This window comes from Passer domesticus, chromosome 1, assembly GCF_036417665.1.
Source record: "Passer domesticus isolate bPasDom1 chromosome 1, bPasDom1.hap1, whole genome shotgun sequence".
In the NCBI taxonomy this organism is placed as follows: domain Eukaryota; kingdom Metazoa; phylum Chordata; class Aves; order Passeriformes; family Passeridae; genus Passer; species Passer domesticus.
Window position 1 is genome coordinate 87,786,081 of NC_087474.1, and position 15,529 is coordinate 87,801,609.

Genomic DNA, 15,529 nt, shown 5'->3' on the forward strand with positions numbered 1-15,529 from the left:
AGTTTATTTAAAAGAAGTGAGAAAATAAGTGAGAAGCAATGAACTTATTTTAACCCAATTGAAAAGCTCAACTATTGATTAAAAAATTGAACAGTTCCTTCTCTCCATTACTGTCTTGAGACTTTCAGTCACTGACTAACGTCTGTCTAACTGTTGGTTCCTGGCATATGGTTCGAAAGGAAGAAGTAGTAACAAGTATTAGTAATAATTTTTTTCCATAATCCATCTTTCTTCCAGTAAAATATTGTTCCTCTTCTAATTATTTTAAGGAATAGTCATTTAGAGTTTTAAGCTGTGAAAGATACAGTGCTGGAAAAGCAATGTTTATGGTAAGCATGGAAAATTTGTTAAATATTTGGGTTATATAATCGCTTCACGTACAATGTGCATCTCTGTCAAATAAGCTCCTGAATTCTACTGCATCTAAAATTTAAACTTCAGAGTGGATTTTAATTTCTGCAGCAAAAACGCGGAGCACTTAGATTTTATATATATATATATATATATATATATATATTTATATATATATATATACACACATATGTTAATGTCTTTTGAAGTGTAAAAACCAATTGGTCAAAATACTATTGTATAAATGTACATATTAGTTCTGAGACTTGACATAATATGCATCAATTGTACAAAGTGCTCAAAAGGTCTTCAAGGAGTACCTGGAATTTTTTCTACTACTGTATGGTAATAGCATAGGATTAAAACCAGTGCTGCTGGTATTAACAGCCTGACACGTTGTCCTTCTTCATCCTGTGACCAAATGGAGGAACTTTAAAGGTATATTGAATTTGGAAAAGGGATAATATAAACACTTAAACATTTTTCTTTGTTGTTATTCTCTACTTTGGCTGTAGCATTGGGAGTGATATCTGTGTTTGGCATGAAATTCTTCATGCCATGATGCTTATATTCTTACCCATCTTCTACTTAATGCTCAGTTAGAAAAGTGGTTTATCAATACATAAACATGTTAACTGGTATGGATATGGTTTTAGGACTGAGGAAATAAAATCTTCATACACCTCACTAGATTAAGGCTTATCTATATAACTATATCCATAGTTAACTGAATATGATCATAAATTGCTATTGGGCAGAATAAGAAGCTCAAGGTATCTCTTCTGAAGAACCTCCCAATACTATTTTTTTCTAATGTGAATGTTATTTTTAAATTAAGAAATGAAGGCAAAGCTTTGAAGTTCCTATAGTTTTTTTTCAGAAGTCAAATGAGTTCCTCAGTACAAGAGAGACATAGAGCTCCTGAAGCATCTGGCAGAAAGATACAAAGAGAGTGTTAAGGGCCTGAAGCACCTCTCATAAGAGGAGAGACTGAGGGAGCTGTGCCTGTTCCACCTCAAAATGAGAAGACTGAGGGGAGACGTCATCAATGTCTGCCAGTATCTGAAGGGAGAGTGTCAGGAGTACAGAGCCAGGCTCTGCTTCGTGGTGCCAAGCAATGGGGCAACAGGCAGAAACTGATTCACAGGAAGTTCCTCCTGAACATGAGGAAGAACTTCTTTACTGGGTGGGTGATGGAGCCCTGGCACAGGATGCCTGGAGTCGTTGTGGAGTCTCCTTTGCTGGAGATATTCAAGAGCCATCTGGATGCAATTCTGTGCCATGTGCTCTAGGATGACCCTGCTTGAGCAGGGAGGATGACCCCACTATGGTCCCTTCCAAACTGGCCCATTCTCCTTCTGTGAGTCTGTGAAATGCCCCTTTTTTAATATAATTTTATTTTTTAATGTAGGTGCTGATAAAACTGTGGAAGCATGAATGTAAGTGTGTTATTGCTGATCGTTTCACAACCTCAGAAGATGTTGATTGGTTTCACGCAGCTGTGGCAAAACTCATTGAGGAGGAATTTGAAGATCCAAACACTTTGCTGAATCATGAAACAGATGCATTCTTTGTTGACTTCTTAAGGGATGCACCTGCAAGAACTGGTAAAGATTGACTTTAATAATCATGGAAATGACAAGAATAGGCAAGGGGATATTATAACCATAGATACTAAGAAAAATAGGTTGTAAAAATTCATACTAAGTTTATGCATCAAAAGCATCTGTTCTGTCCAGTGGCTTTGAAGGTAGTTTGTTACCAGCTGTGGCAAATTTTTATCTTAATGGGATTTCCAAGTCTGTATTGATATCCAGTTGTCTGTATAGGAGAGCCTTGCTTTCATTTAAATTAGTATGGCATAAAGACAACTGCCAAATAGTGAGCATTAGTCTTTATTATTCCAAAATGATGAAGGAAATTTGTTATATATGACTTGAAGTGGTGGGGTTGCAGTAGTAAATAAAGGATTGCAATGTAGGTAACATGCCCTAGAAATCTGATAAAAAGAATACGGTCTCTCAGCTCTGGGCTAATCCAATACTCTTTAGGAAATAACTGTCACATGATTTTGTAATGAATGACAATTAATTCAATTTTTCCTGAATGCTGGTTAAAAACCCATATGACTTATAGCAATACCCTTTATGTCTTTATAACTAAAACATGCCGTCACTGACCTCACCTGGTAATATTTATCAATTGTTGCAAAAGAACAGAAAACATATGCTTGTGTTTAGGAGAAGGTCATTAGATGATTCACTTATCTGTGTTGGTGTCACTGCAATGATGGAGGGTGGAGCAATAAGAGACTGGCATGAATGGCCAATGCTATTGGAACCTTTGCTTGAACAATTGAAGTAATCAGAAGGCAGTGACAAAAGGAGAATAAAGGATAGGACATATTTCATTGGAAGGAATCAAATAGAAGTAAAAGTAAACTGGTCTAAGAAAAGAAATAATTACATCCTTAAATAACTTGCTCATCTTTATCAGTATAGAGAAGACTGAAATGTAAGTCAGAATGCATACTGAGAGGGTGAAGAGTGATCTTTAATGTGAAAATTTAAGTCCACACTAGAAACCATCATATTGAACTGAAAAATAAATGTAAAATGATAAATGTATTTCTCAAAATTATTTGCCTTTTTGGTGACAGATTAAATGTACCTGTCCTGTAATGTGCCTTTTAGTATGGAACTTCATTTGAATACAAAGCAGGAGAGTCTTATATAGAAAGGCTGTATTTTGCCCTCAATAGATTTCTGAGTTCTTAAATACATAAAAAGTTATGTCTGACATTGACTTCAAAGAACCCTATGCTTAGATTAGTAATATGTTAACTGGTACTATGTAATTCTTTTTTCTCTGGGTTGTAAAAGCACAATATGTTTGTCCCTGAGAGAAATACATGATGACTTAGATCTTAGTCAACTTTTAGATCTTAGCTTCAAAGGAATTGTTAGTCGTCCTAGTGATCTCAAGAACCCTCCACCTATTCAAAGGTGTTTTTATCACCTGGTTTTGTCATTGTTATTTAGTACTTGTGATTATGAATCTTGAGATTGAGCAAGACTTTAAAGTAATACATTTTCCTGGCTGCCTCTCTAAATAACGGAAAAGTCTCCCCTTTATTAGGTTTTGTACTTGATTATACAGTCCTTGGACATTAATAATAAAACTGTAGGAACAGAATTAAGGTGATATAATTATTTTAAATGTTTCAAAACTGTAAAAGCTTAAGTCCTTGATGTATTTCTTATTAGCTTCTTATCAGCTGCTAATTTGTTTAAATGTCTTATTCAACTTGTAAGAAATTGATTTCTGCCTGGAAAATTCCTTTAGTTTAACTGTGCTTTTACAGGTTAAAATAAGAAATCAATTGATTTAATTAGATTTTAATCTAGAGGAGTGTTCCTATGCAGAAGCAATATAGAGCCAAAAATTCTGAAACTAAGGTGACTTCAAGCAAACAAAAAGTGCAATATAAAGGACAGCTGAAAGAGAATTAATAGTTTGTGTATTTTGAGAGAGTAAGTTCTGTGGTAATATGTGATTTTCTTAAAAAATGTTTTTAAATATGTATTTTTGGGGTTTAGTTTTGTTATTGTTTTTCTTTTTTTTTTTTTTTTTTTCCTTCGAAACTGCATGAACATTGGAAAGGTGCAATGGAAAGGAAATGGAGAAAAAATTTGCAACAATAAAAAAGTTACAGACAGTATTCTAAATACAGCAGAGTTTGGTTGGGGGTTGGAGTTCTTTTCCCCATCTTTTTGTCCCTTACCTTCACACTGGCTTCTAGTGCTTTACTAAGCCTTAGGGAAATATTTATTTTACTGGGATAATTTATTTCATTGATTTTAATTATACCAATTAGTGATAATGTTTTGAATTATATGTTTTTTAAGCAAGTTAGAAGAGGCTTAGCAAAACTGATTGATTTAGGATAACTGGAAAAATATATCCTGTAGCATATATAGATCACAAAATCCTGAAACTAATTGAGCTAAGTGTATGTAAATAAGAGCAAAGTAGTATTGTACTAATATTTTTAAGGAAACACAAACCATCAACCAAAAACCCCCCGATGCCTGCCTGCTGGCACTGTTTCAATGAGATTTGTCAGGTATTTACTAACGAAATATGGTCTGGATGAGAAGTGAGATGGATTGAAAATTGCTGAATGATTGAGCCCACACAGTGGTGACCAGTGGCTCAAAGTCTAATTGGAGACCAGTAACTAATGATGGATCCCAGGGATCAACACAGGATCCAGTTATCCTCAACATTGTCGTTAGTGGTCTGGGTGATGGGGCAGAGTGCACCCTCAAGCCAGTTCCCAGATGACACAAAACTAGGAGGAGTGGTTGGTATGCCAAAGGTTCTGCTGGCTCCCGGGTAACTTAACTGGAACTCCATAAGGTTCAACAAAGGGAAGTGAAAAGTCCTGGAGCTGGGGAGGAAAGGTCCCATGCACCAGAATATGCTGGTGGTCACCCTGTCTGCAAGTCAGCTTTGCAGAAATGGACCTGGAGGTGCTGGTTGGCACCAGCCTGAAGATGTGCCAGCAGTGTACCCTTGAAGGAAGAAAAAACTAGTGACATTCTGAGCTGCATTAGAGGAAATGCAGCCAGCAGGCTAAAGGAGGTGGTCCTTTCGTTTTTTCAGCACTAGTAAGGCCACACCTGGAGTGCTGTGTCTGAGTCTGGGCTCCCCAATACAAGAAAGACACAGATACACTGGATAAAATCTATTGAAGAACTTGAACATCAGTAATCACTTTTTTCTTTTTCTTACCCCCACCCCCCCCACTCTGACAGTCTGGTGCAGGTTGTCCAGAGATGTTGTGGAGCCTGTCTTTGGAGGTATTCATAAGTTACCTGAGCATGGTCTTGGGGAACCAGCTCTAGGTGACCCATCTTGAGCAAGGGGTTGGACCAGATAACCTTCAGAGGTCCCCGATGATCTCAACTTTTCTGTAATTTTATTTGCTGTAAGAATTCTTATGAATGAAAGCATGTCACCTTTCAGCATAATTAAGGTTATAAATGCATAAATGAGGCAGCAGCACTGTTAACTCCTTTCTTTGAGAGTTGACTTGTGTCTTTTATATCACCTAAGGAAATAAATGTATGCTAATTTACAGTGAATATATTTTTTTGTTGTGGCAGTTATTAATTTCAAGAGTACATTTTTTTCTAGTGCAATTATTTAATAAATGTAGACCATTTTTTTTTACAGAAAAGGTTATTTGTAATTTCTAACTGCAGTATTTATTTATCTTCATTCTCTGGTGCTACTTTTTTTTGCAAGCACCTAAACAACTATAATTTTTCATCATTCCAGTTTCAGATAAAGAAGGCTATTTAGTATTTTTCTCATTTTGTCTTTAAAAATTGTGTTGCTGAAATTACCATTTCTTACAGGCAGGGTGTACTCAGCACTCTCATATGTACATCTAAAATATAATATTATGTATAATAAACCTGTTTCTGGGTAGTGAAACTTCTGGTTATCTTCACTTACTTACCCCCTCACTGAACCTTTGTCAATTATTTAAACTGCTAATGTTTTATTACTTGCTTTTTGTTCTAGATGAGAAACCAGAGGAAGTTAATTTAGATATTCCCAAAGTCTATGAACCAATCTCCTCATTTAATCAGCTACGGGATCGTTTAAATAAGTTTTTGCAAGCATACAATGAGAACGTTCGTGGTAGTGGAATGGACATGGTTTTCTTTGAGGATGCCATGGTTCATTTAGTCAAGGTACAGTCTTGCTGGATTGCCATTTGTTGTTGTTCACTTGCCCACATCTCCTTTGAGTAGAAGTATGCATGAATCAAGGTAAATTACTTCTGAAACTGCAGCAACTAATTTATTGCTATCAAATATTTGATCTGTCACACTGTGACTAGGTATTAAAACCTATTAAAAACTTTTCAGAAAATGCACCAGATGGAACTATTCTTTTATACCTATCTTTTATGTTTGGTGGGATCATGGTGCTAGCTGTTCTAATTCTATTTCAACCTTCCTTCTTAATTCTTCTGGGAGCCCTTCCTGTCTTTGGAATGAGTCAAATGAAATTCAGTTTAAGACATAATTGGTTGCTTCTGAAGGAGTATGCACAGCAGAGGAGGAATTAATATAGTCCAAAATTCTTTTGTAGATCCCCAGTATGCTCACTGCTTTTAAAGTTCGTTTGAATATGGATTGGAACTGACCGTAACTTTTAGCACAGCACAGCTTGAGATGATTGTTCATACAGAATAGGCCTGATACAAAGGAGAGTCTTTTTTTTTTAACACTAGGACCTCTATTGTCTCAGTTGAATACTGAGATTGTCAATATTTTTTATAATAAAGTATTAAGAACTGAATATGTAATTGTATCATCATTCCAAATATAATATTAAATATCAAAACAGTTTAAATTAATTATAGTTGACAAAAACATTGCATCTCTAGTTTTCAAAATTTTGGGGGGAATTCTTGTTATTTCACAAAATTAGCCTCCTTCTTTCTAAGGTTCACTGCAAAATTAATGATGTTCTGCTCTGGATTTCTTTAAGACAATTGTAAATAATCATCACACTTACCAATAAGTTTCTCAATTTTTTCTAGGAAAAAAACTATATAAGTTTAGGATGTAATATTTTTTTTTCCACTGAACAGCCACCTGTCATCAGGAATAGCTTATTTGGGTAGCTAGGCAGTAAATACCTGAAATATTTTATTAGTATTTTCTTGGATAAAATGATAATTTTATGCTTTATACAAATGCATAAATGCATTGCTTGGATAAAAAGTGTTTCTGTGATTCTAAATTCTTGAAAACAGGAATAGGAACAACTGTGTAGACCTGAGACAGCTTCTAAGAGAGAAAGTGAGATAGGCTCAGTTGAGGTAATGCCTCATCTGAGCTGACATAATATGACATTGAACGAGTTAAAGCTGAGGGATATTTTAAACAGAGAGCAAAGTTTCCAATTAAACACTTGTGTGCCTCTGTCTGGAACAGATCTAATAGCCATTATTGAAATGATCAGTGATATTGCAAGGGTGTTATGCAAATTAAATTTTCTTTCTCTGGGTAAATAATAAAGCTTAGACTAAGCCTTCATACTTTTTCTTATCTTTCTTATGAAACCTTAACCTATGGAAAATAAGTACATTACATTCAATACCTAAAATAAATAAGTTTAAAATTAGAGGAAATTGGCATGACTATTTTTAATAGCTTAGAAAGAAGTAACTTAGAGGAAGGGCAAGTAAATAAGTGTCCCAGGTTGTTTACTGACATGATGGAATTCTGGAGTCATCAAAGAACTTTTCAAGACAATAAAGAGAACAGAAGCCAATCCCGTGCATCATTGCTTGTACAGAGGAGACCAGCTGCTCACCAGCTGGCTGGTATTATTGTGTCTTTGAGAGGAATTGGCTCTGTGCTGCTCTGGGTATTGATGTAGGCTCTTCTGGGTACAGTGAGGGTCTGTCCACTTGCAACTGATGGACTGCCATGTTTCATGGTGTTGTTTTTTGGCTGTGGGCAGCAGCACAAGTGCTGTATGCAGCTCACAGTTGCTGCTGAGTTTTTTTTGCTCTGAATTCTAAAGGGTCTGTTTGTTTACATTGCACAGTCCTGAATTGAAGGGAAATGTGGAGCAGTAGAAAGCTACTGCCTTTTGATTTAAAAGATAAATAATGAAGTGGGAAAGAAATGTTGATCTAATTGGGAGATGTTTCAGTGTGATCAAATATTCATACTTGATAACATGCATTTTTACAGTCAAGTAAATGAGAAGTGTAAAAGCTTTCATTATAAAAGCAGTATTAATACCTGCTGCAGAGAATACTGAAGACTTAGTCCTGAACTGAACATGCCTGGGACATCCTGTGGTTCAGGTCACAATGAGAGGACCTGGTGAGATGAGTCTTACCAAAGTTATCCAGAGGTCATGGTATTGGGGAAATTATTTCCTTCCCAATTTTGATAATCCCTCATGCTGTGATAGCACATCACTAAGAAATCACAGCTGAGATTTACTTTCACTTTGTGGGAGATGTAATTCTACTGATAACTGAATATATGCAGTGATGGAATCAAATGGTTGCTATGCTGTTTGACAGGTCAATAGTAAATATTGTAAAGTATCAATGTCCACAGAATATATTAATAGCAATATAGACTCCTTTAATTAAACCTTAAAATTTTCATTTGTTCTTCATTTCTAATATAACTTTATTAATGCAGTCACATAGAATTTTTGAATGTGTGACTCTTACACATTGCAGTAATAAATGACTGGCATATTACACAGATTTCCCGTGTGATTCGCACTCCTCGTGGAAATGCCCTCTTAGTTGGAGTTGGTGGCTCGGGAAAGCAGAGCTTGACAAGACTGGCATCCTTCATAGCTGGCTATGACACGTTCCAGATAATGCTTACGAGGTGAGCATTACCTGAAATTTAACTAAATAAGTACTTTGTGTTTTAAGTCTTCCTATAAATAAAACAGGCTCACATTCTCTGCTTAGAGTAGTCTGATCGCTGTCACATAGAGTGGAAGGAAATTACAATCCTTTGGAACTTACTAGATTTGCTTGATTTTCTACAATAATTGTGATTTTTTACTGTCTTTGGAGTAGGAAAATATTTTGTTTCCTTCACAAGAGAGAGAATATTGGCGGTGTCAAGTTATCTTTGCATCTCTACACAGTACATTAAATGGCAGTGAAAATATTTTTAGGTGGTTATCTATCCAAAAGACCTTTATGAATTAACCTTGTAATATTTGAAATGCTGTCATCTGAGGAGCTTGAATCTTTATCCCTGACTTCTAATTTGGTAGATCAATCAGTATTTTGACAGGCTTTTCCAAGTACATTTTTGCCTTATTTCGTATTGTTCAACCCAGTGTGGTTTCTTTTGAAATAACTCACAAAAGATTAAAAAAAATTATAAATCCTTCTCTGAATGCCTCAGAATGAATACCATCCCAACTGTCTGTAGGACAGGTTAATTTTGATACTCAAATGTCATTTTAGAGAAGTGAAATTATTCTAAATTTTTGCAGGTGTGTTGGCTGCAGAAGAATTGTAGGCTCACAAGTGGGAATGTCCCTTGGTGTGGGTCCCATCAGAGATGTATCTGAAATAAGCACCTTTTTGCCTTAAGTTTCAAGACGTTGTTTCTAACTTAAATTAGCTTGGGTTTTTTTACCCTTTTGGTCAGAAGATATTTTTCAAAAGAGATGAGTATCTGTTCAATTTTTTTTTTTCTTTTTGTAGATCCTACAATGCTTTAAACTTGATGGAAGATCTGAAACTCTTATATAAATCAGCAGGACTGCAAGGCAAAGGCACCTGTTTTCTTTTTACAGACAATGAGATCAAAGATGAGTCTTTCTTGGAGTACTTGAACAATGTTTTGTCATCAGGAGAGGTAAGATGATCAATTTTCTGATTTTTAAAATTCCTAATTCTGCGGTATAATAACAGGATTTATTTGAATATTTTGTTATAAGTCAAAGAGTACACTTCCAGAAACTAGAAATCAAGTGCTTTTTGTTGTTAGAGTATTACTAAAAATGAATGCAGTCTACAAAATCTACAAAATCCTAGATTAGACTGAGAGAAGCTATCTCAAGGGACATGAGAATAGCTTTAAGAAAATTGAGACTTGAGAAATATTACTGATGTTTTAAAAAGTTGTCTGTTAAATTAACTATTAGTGTGCAGTTAGTTTTTGTATGGTAAATTTATGTCCAGAATTTATGGATTTTATTGCTGTTATTTATTATTTCAGGGCTATGTTTTGGAGTAATTACTACTAGTTGTTAGAATATAAAGAGAAGGAAAAGAGAAGGAACAAAAGCTATTGGAGGGTGGGGTTTAAAATTTACAGCAAGTTAGACGTCAGTCTATTTAATGGAATAATTTCATTAGAACTTCTTCTTTAAAGGAGTTGGGGAGTATTAGTAACTTCAGTGTCTGAGATGTATGACTCTTCCTACAATGCTGTGTGTTAAAAGAGCCTTGTGCAATATGCTCTATTTTGGATCATCTCAAAAAGCATGAAAAATCTTCCTTCTTCCCAAAGGTGTCAAACTTATTTACACGTGATGAGATAGATGAGCTCATTAGTGACCTCATTCCCTTCTTCAAAAAGGAACATCCACGAAGACCTCCAGCCAGTGAAGCTCTGTATGACTATTTCATGGCCAGAGTCCGTCAGAACCTTCACGTAGTTCTTTGCTTTTCACCAGTAGGTGAAAAATTCCGAAATAGGGCCCTGAAATTCCCTGCTCTCATTTCTGGATGCACTATAGATTGGTTCAGCCGATGGCCTAAGGATGCGCTGGTGGCAGGTACGTGTAGGTTTTATCTTTGCAGGTACATAATTTTCTGATCAGTGGTCATGTAGCTGTTTTGTTGTGTTGAATTTTGCTAGAAGAAACTTACTTGATTCTAAAATTAGATGTAGATATTTTCTTCTTTAAAGCCTGTTTTATTAAGCTGTTGAAATATTTCTAACAGAGGAATGGTTTTGAAAACAGTTTAAAGAAAAATTCCCTGTGAAGATGTCTTTGCCTTCTTTGTAAAAAAGGCAAACATGCTATTACAGAAAGAGATTATTTGTGACTGTGTCCATGATAAGGCATACAGAGGAAGGCTGTGATTACCCAGTCCCTGGTAGGTAGTAGCTAGATTCAGGGTGAAAAAGCAGTTGCACACTTTGGAGATGAAGAATGACATATCTTTGGCCATAGTTTTTACTGACAGGTGTGGAATAATATTCAGAATCTGATGGTGAAGAGTAAAAAAGACTGGGTTTTCAGAAGCTGGGTGAAAGCCAAGATACTACATGCTGACTTGTTTTATAGTGACTTGTTTATAAGCTAAGATGTTTTATGAATATTTACTTACATTTAGGCTTTCTTTCTTTCCTAAGTGTCTGAACACTTTCTGTCCTCATTTGATATGGACTGCACTGCTGATACAAAGAGGGAAATTGTGCAGTGTATGGGCTCATTCCAGGATGGAGTGGCAGAAAAGTGTTCTGATTACTTTCAAAGATACAGACGTTCCACTCATGTGACTCCCAAGTCCTACCTGACTTTTATTCAGGAATATAAAACCACATACAAAGAAAAGCATGCTGAAGTGCAAATATTGTCAAACAGGTAAACTACTCAGGTTACTTCTTTTTTTCTTTAGTTCTCTTCCCCAGATAGGTATATTCTGATAAGCTTCATTTCAATGCATGGCTTGTCTCCTTGCATAGCAAAAAAAAGGGTATTTTTAATTCCTAAAATTATGTGAAGGTGTAACTCATTAAAATATTATAGTTGCTCTTGTCATATAAGATCAAGACTATATATATTTGGGTCAGGGGGAAGAGTAGTGGTGCCCTGTTTTCTACCTTCAGATTTACCAAGTTAGTTCACAAAGTCCAATTTCTTCCACTTAAACTTAGTTGCACTGTCTGACTTTGTCAGGGGTTACACTTTGTCTGTTCTCCTGCATTTGTTCAGCTGTCCAAGTACTGCATAGCCTTTGCAGTAGCAGTGTTTGTAGAGACCTTTTGAACTTGTCTGAAAAGTCCCAAGTGAAGAATTTTTTGGTAGAAAAAAGCACTGTTGAAAGGGCATTTTAATGCCAAATCAGAGAAGTCTTATGTCAATACTATTTTTCTTTTACTCTCTTTTGTTTGGTCTTGGTTTCTTTTCAGTGTCCACTTCAAATAAGAAATATTGTTTGGTTATAATTTTCAGAACTTTGGTGATCAAAAAATGCTTTCTGCTGTACAAAACTCAGTTCTTTGATTAGTGGCTCAAGAGGGACAGTGGCATTTATAGAACATGTAGGATCTTTATGCAATGATAAAGGCATTCTGTTTGATCAGAAGTGGGTAAAATTTCAAGCCACAAACTTTATTACTGTACTTAGTTGTCCACTTCATTGATTCTGAAGATATCAGAAAGGTAAAAGTTCTTGTCTGAGTTTTAGTTTTGGTGTAAAACATCATTTGCAATTGTTAATTCTGATTGATTTATTCTATAGATGGAAAGTAGAGTGTAAATTGCATAGTGAATGAGATGATTTTTATTTTGCTTTTAAACTTCAGAATAAATACTGGTCTGGAAAAATTGAAAGAGGCCTCTGAGTCGGTGGCTGCTCTAAGCAGAGAACTGGAGGTAAAAGAAAAGGAACTTCAAATTGCCAATCAAAAAGCTGACATGGTATGTACAGCCTTCAAAGTGTATTGCTGTTTGATTTTTTTTTTCTCCTTTTATTCCTTCTATTTTGAAAAGATTAATCAATTAAACTGAAGTTAAGTGTTGGAAAGAAAGGATCTTGGATAAAATTATTTGAGTTTTCTGGAATTGGACAGATATGATTTTACAAAAAAACCCCTCTTTTAACTATGGCGTGTGGGTTTTCTCATGTTCTAGGTATTGAAAGAAGTTACTGTAAAAGCACAGGCTGCTGAGAATGTGAAGGGTGATGTTCAGAAAGTGAAAGACAAAGCCCAAGCTATTGTAGACAGTATCACAGTTGACAAAGCCATTGCTGAAGAGAAGTTGGCGGCTGCCAAGCCTGCTTTGGAAGAGGCAGAGGCAGCCTTACAGGTTAGTGCATGGACCATGTATAACGTTACCACTAAGAAGGTGGATGTCTTTGAAACACGAAATTGCAGGTGCATTGCATAACTCTTCATAACTCTTGACAAAAAAGAAATATATGTATTTTGAGGCTTTTTATGTTCTGTTTTGTTTTTCTTTTTTCACATGAGTACCAACCCCCAAACCGTCAGTTTTCAGAAAAGGGCAAGTTTTAACATTCTTTGGAACTGTAATTGAATACAGCACGTGTCACAGGTTGATTTTAGGCTAGTAACTGAATATTGATACTATCATTAAACAGCTTGGGTGCAATGAGTGAAGTGCTGTCCATGTAAAATCAGTTGTAATTTAATCCAAATCCAAACCTTCTATTTTAAGTTTTCACAAAGAAATTGCATTTTCATTAAGTTTTCTAGTCCACCATTTTCTGTCTTGAAAAAAAAAATTTTCTTAGGAGTTGTAGCATTATCAAGACTTCATTGCCTTCACCATACTTTTCTTGTGAAGCTTTTTTAATAGGATGTCCATATATTTAAGATTACAAAAGATTAATATTAGTTGATCTTGCATAATATTTATCTTTGTCTGCTCAGCTGACTTTATAGGAGGATGTGTCTCAAGACATTTTGCTGTGAGCAGTACTAGTGGAATCTGAAATATACCTGTTAGATGCTAGCAGGGAGCTCACATCTCAAGAAACAGAAAAGTATGAAGAAAAAACTTGAAGAATAGACAAACCTCAAAGGGTTTTATGTAGATTTTCTGGAAATTATACCTTTCCATTTGAGAGGCTGCCAGCAGTTGTGATCGTTAAACACTGATTTGAAGGAGTGGCATGATTAGCTTTGAAATCTAGTGTATAAGGATTTTTATGGATCTTCTGAATGTAAGACTTCACTTTGAGTGAAAGATGTTTAACAGACTCTGACTGCCATGATGCTTAAAGGAGAGAGTGCAAAAGTCTAAATGAAAGTTGATGACCTGACAGCTGGGAAGAGTGAAATACGAGAGAAGGTTTGTATTATAAGACACTGATATATAGCCATGGGAAGAAGGTTAAAAAGCTAGCAACAACAAAACAGCAAACCTGGTAGTGGGCAAGCATTCTGACAGGTGAAAAAATTAGCATTGTTAATTAGTCAGCATCTGCAGTATAAAGAGGTTGCCAGTATCCTGTGTCTGGACCTGTATCTTATTAAAGGCTACTTTCTGCTTTTGGCTAAAATGACTGAACCAAAACAATACTGCTTTTCTTGAAATGTAGGGTGCTAGTAAATGGAAACCCGAATTCAAGAAAAAGCAATGCTGGCATTATTGTAAAACTTCTCAATGGGAAAAATTATTTGGGCTTAATCTTAAAATTCTTGAATTTTCTATAATAAATTGCTTTGCCTATGTCCAAAGGGGAAAGGCAAACTATCATAAAAAGACACCTAGCAGAATATGCCTATGTATTCTCAGCACTCACTCACTCCCTTAAGCAAAGAATCTTTGTGTGGGTCTGCATCTTTCAAAAAATGAATCTCATAATCATTGCAAATTCGAGCTAGGGAATTCCTATAGTAGAATTCTGCTTGCAGAGTAGATAAATGCCTGTTAAAATATTTGAAAGGTCATTAGCCAGATGAAAAAGAAAAGTGATTAGCTATTTTACTCATTTTTAACATATTTTAAGAATGATAAATGCTACATTAAGAGAAAAGTAGGTACATATTATATAAGCATTTCTAAACATATAGTGAGATTAGTTTTTTAAAGTTTGAGTAAGAATTGTCAAAGTTCAGTAAAATTTTATTGCACTTTGCCCTGTAATAAAAATAGCACATTAAATGCACAACTATAGACAAGTAAATAAATAAATAAAATTTAGATGTAACAATTTTGCCACAATTTGTATGCTAGCAAAAATAAAAAAGGCTGATCTGAATTTCTTAACAGTCACTAAGAAACACTAGGTAAAGTTTCATGCAGATATCAGGAAAATCTCTGGTGAATTATTTGGTGCACACTGAACCCAACAAGCAGCAAAATATTGAAGGGAGATAAAGGGCTGGCAGAGGGAAGGCAGACTGGATAGTCTGCAGTGCTTTTAAGTTCCTTTATTGAAGTATAGACACAAGCAATTAAAATCTTCCTTCATGAATTCCCAGTGAGGTGTGTGCTAGGCTAGAAGCAAGATGTCATGACACTCACAGTAATCTGTTGCTTGCTGTTTGGGCTGTCGTGTACTTGGACTGATTAAACTGCCTGTAAATAAGCAAAGCTTCTGCTCAGAATTGTGTGTGTTGTAGGAGCGGGTCTGCCCATCAGCTGTTCCCATTGTTCAGTGGTTTTTTTGCTTTGTATGGGGTGCGGTAAACACTGCTGCTCAAATCAATTCTTCTCTAAGGAGACATCTTCAGCAGACTTCTCTGATAAGTCTTTTCTGATTCATGATGTAGAGTTATGAGTTACAGTGTTAGACTTACACCCTAGGCTTATTTAGCCTTATTTATTAGGGCCTGGGTTTTCATACCTTAATATATTTTTCTTGCAGGCCTGCTTCTAC

At 35.5% G+C, this 15,529-nt stretch overlaps 1 protein-coding gene across 6 annotated transcripts in view; it reads left to right on the top strand.

The window, feature by feature from the left end:
- The window catches only part of DNAH5 (dynein axonemal heavy chain 5), a 136,284-nt gene that overhangs the window by 92,040 nt on the left and 28,715 nt on the right, over nt 1-15,529 (top strand). For all 6 annotated transcript variants that reach the window (XM_064428407.1, XM_064428372.1, XM_064428387.1 and 3 more), the window contains 8 exons: nt 1,763-1,958; nt 5,947-6,119; nt 8,674-8,804; nt 9,644-9,797; nt 10,455-10,722; nt 11,307-11,538; nt 12,483-12,597; nt 12,811-12,987. In XM_064428407.1, the coding sequence (XP_064284477.1) occupies nt 1,763-1,958; nt 5,947-6,119; nt 8,674-8,804; nt 9,644-9,797; nt 10,455-10,722; nt 11,307-11,538; nt 12,483-12,597; nt 12,811-12,987 (1,446 nt within the window). The remainder of the gene's footprint in view (nt 1-1,762; nt 1,959-5,946; nt 6,120-8,673; nt 8,805-9,643; nt 9,798-10,454; nt 10,723-11,306; nt 11,539-12,482; nt 12,598-12,810; nt 12,988-15,529) is intronic.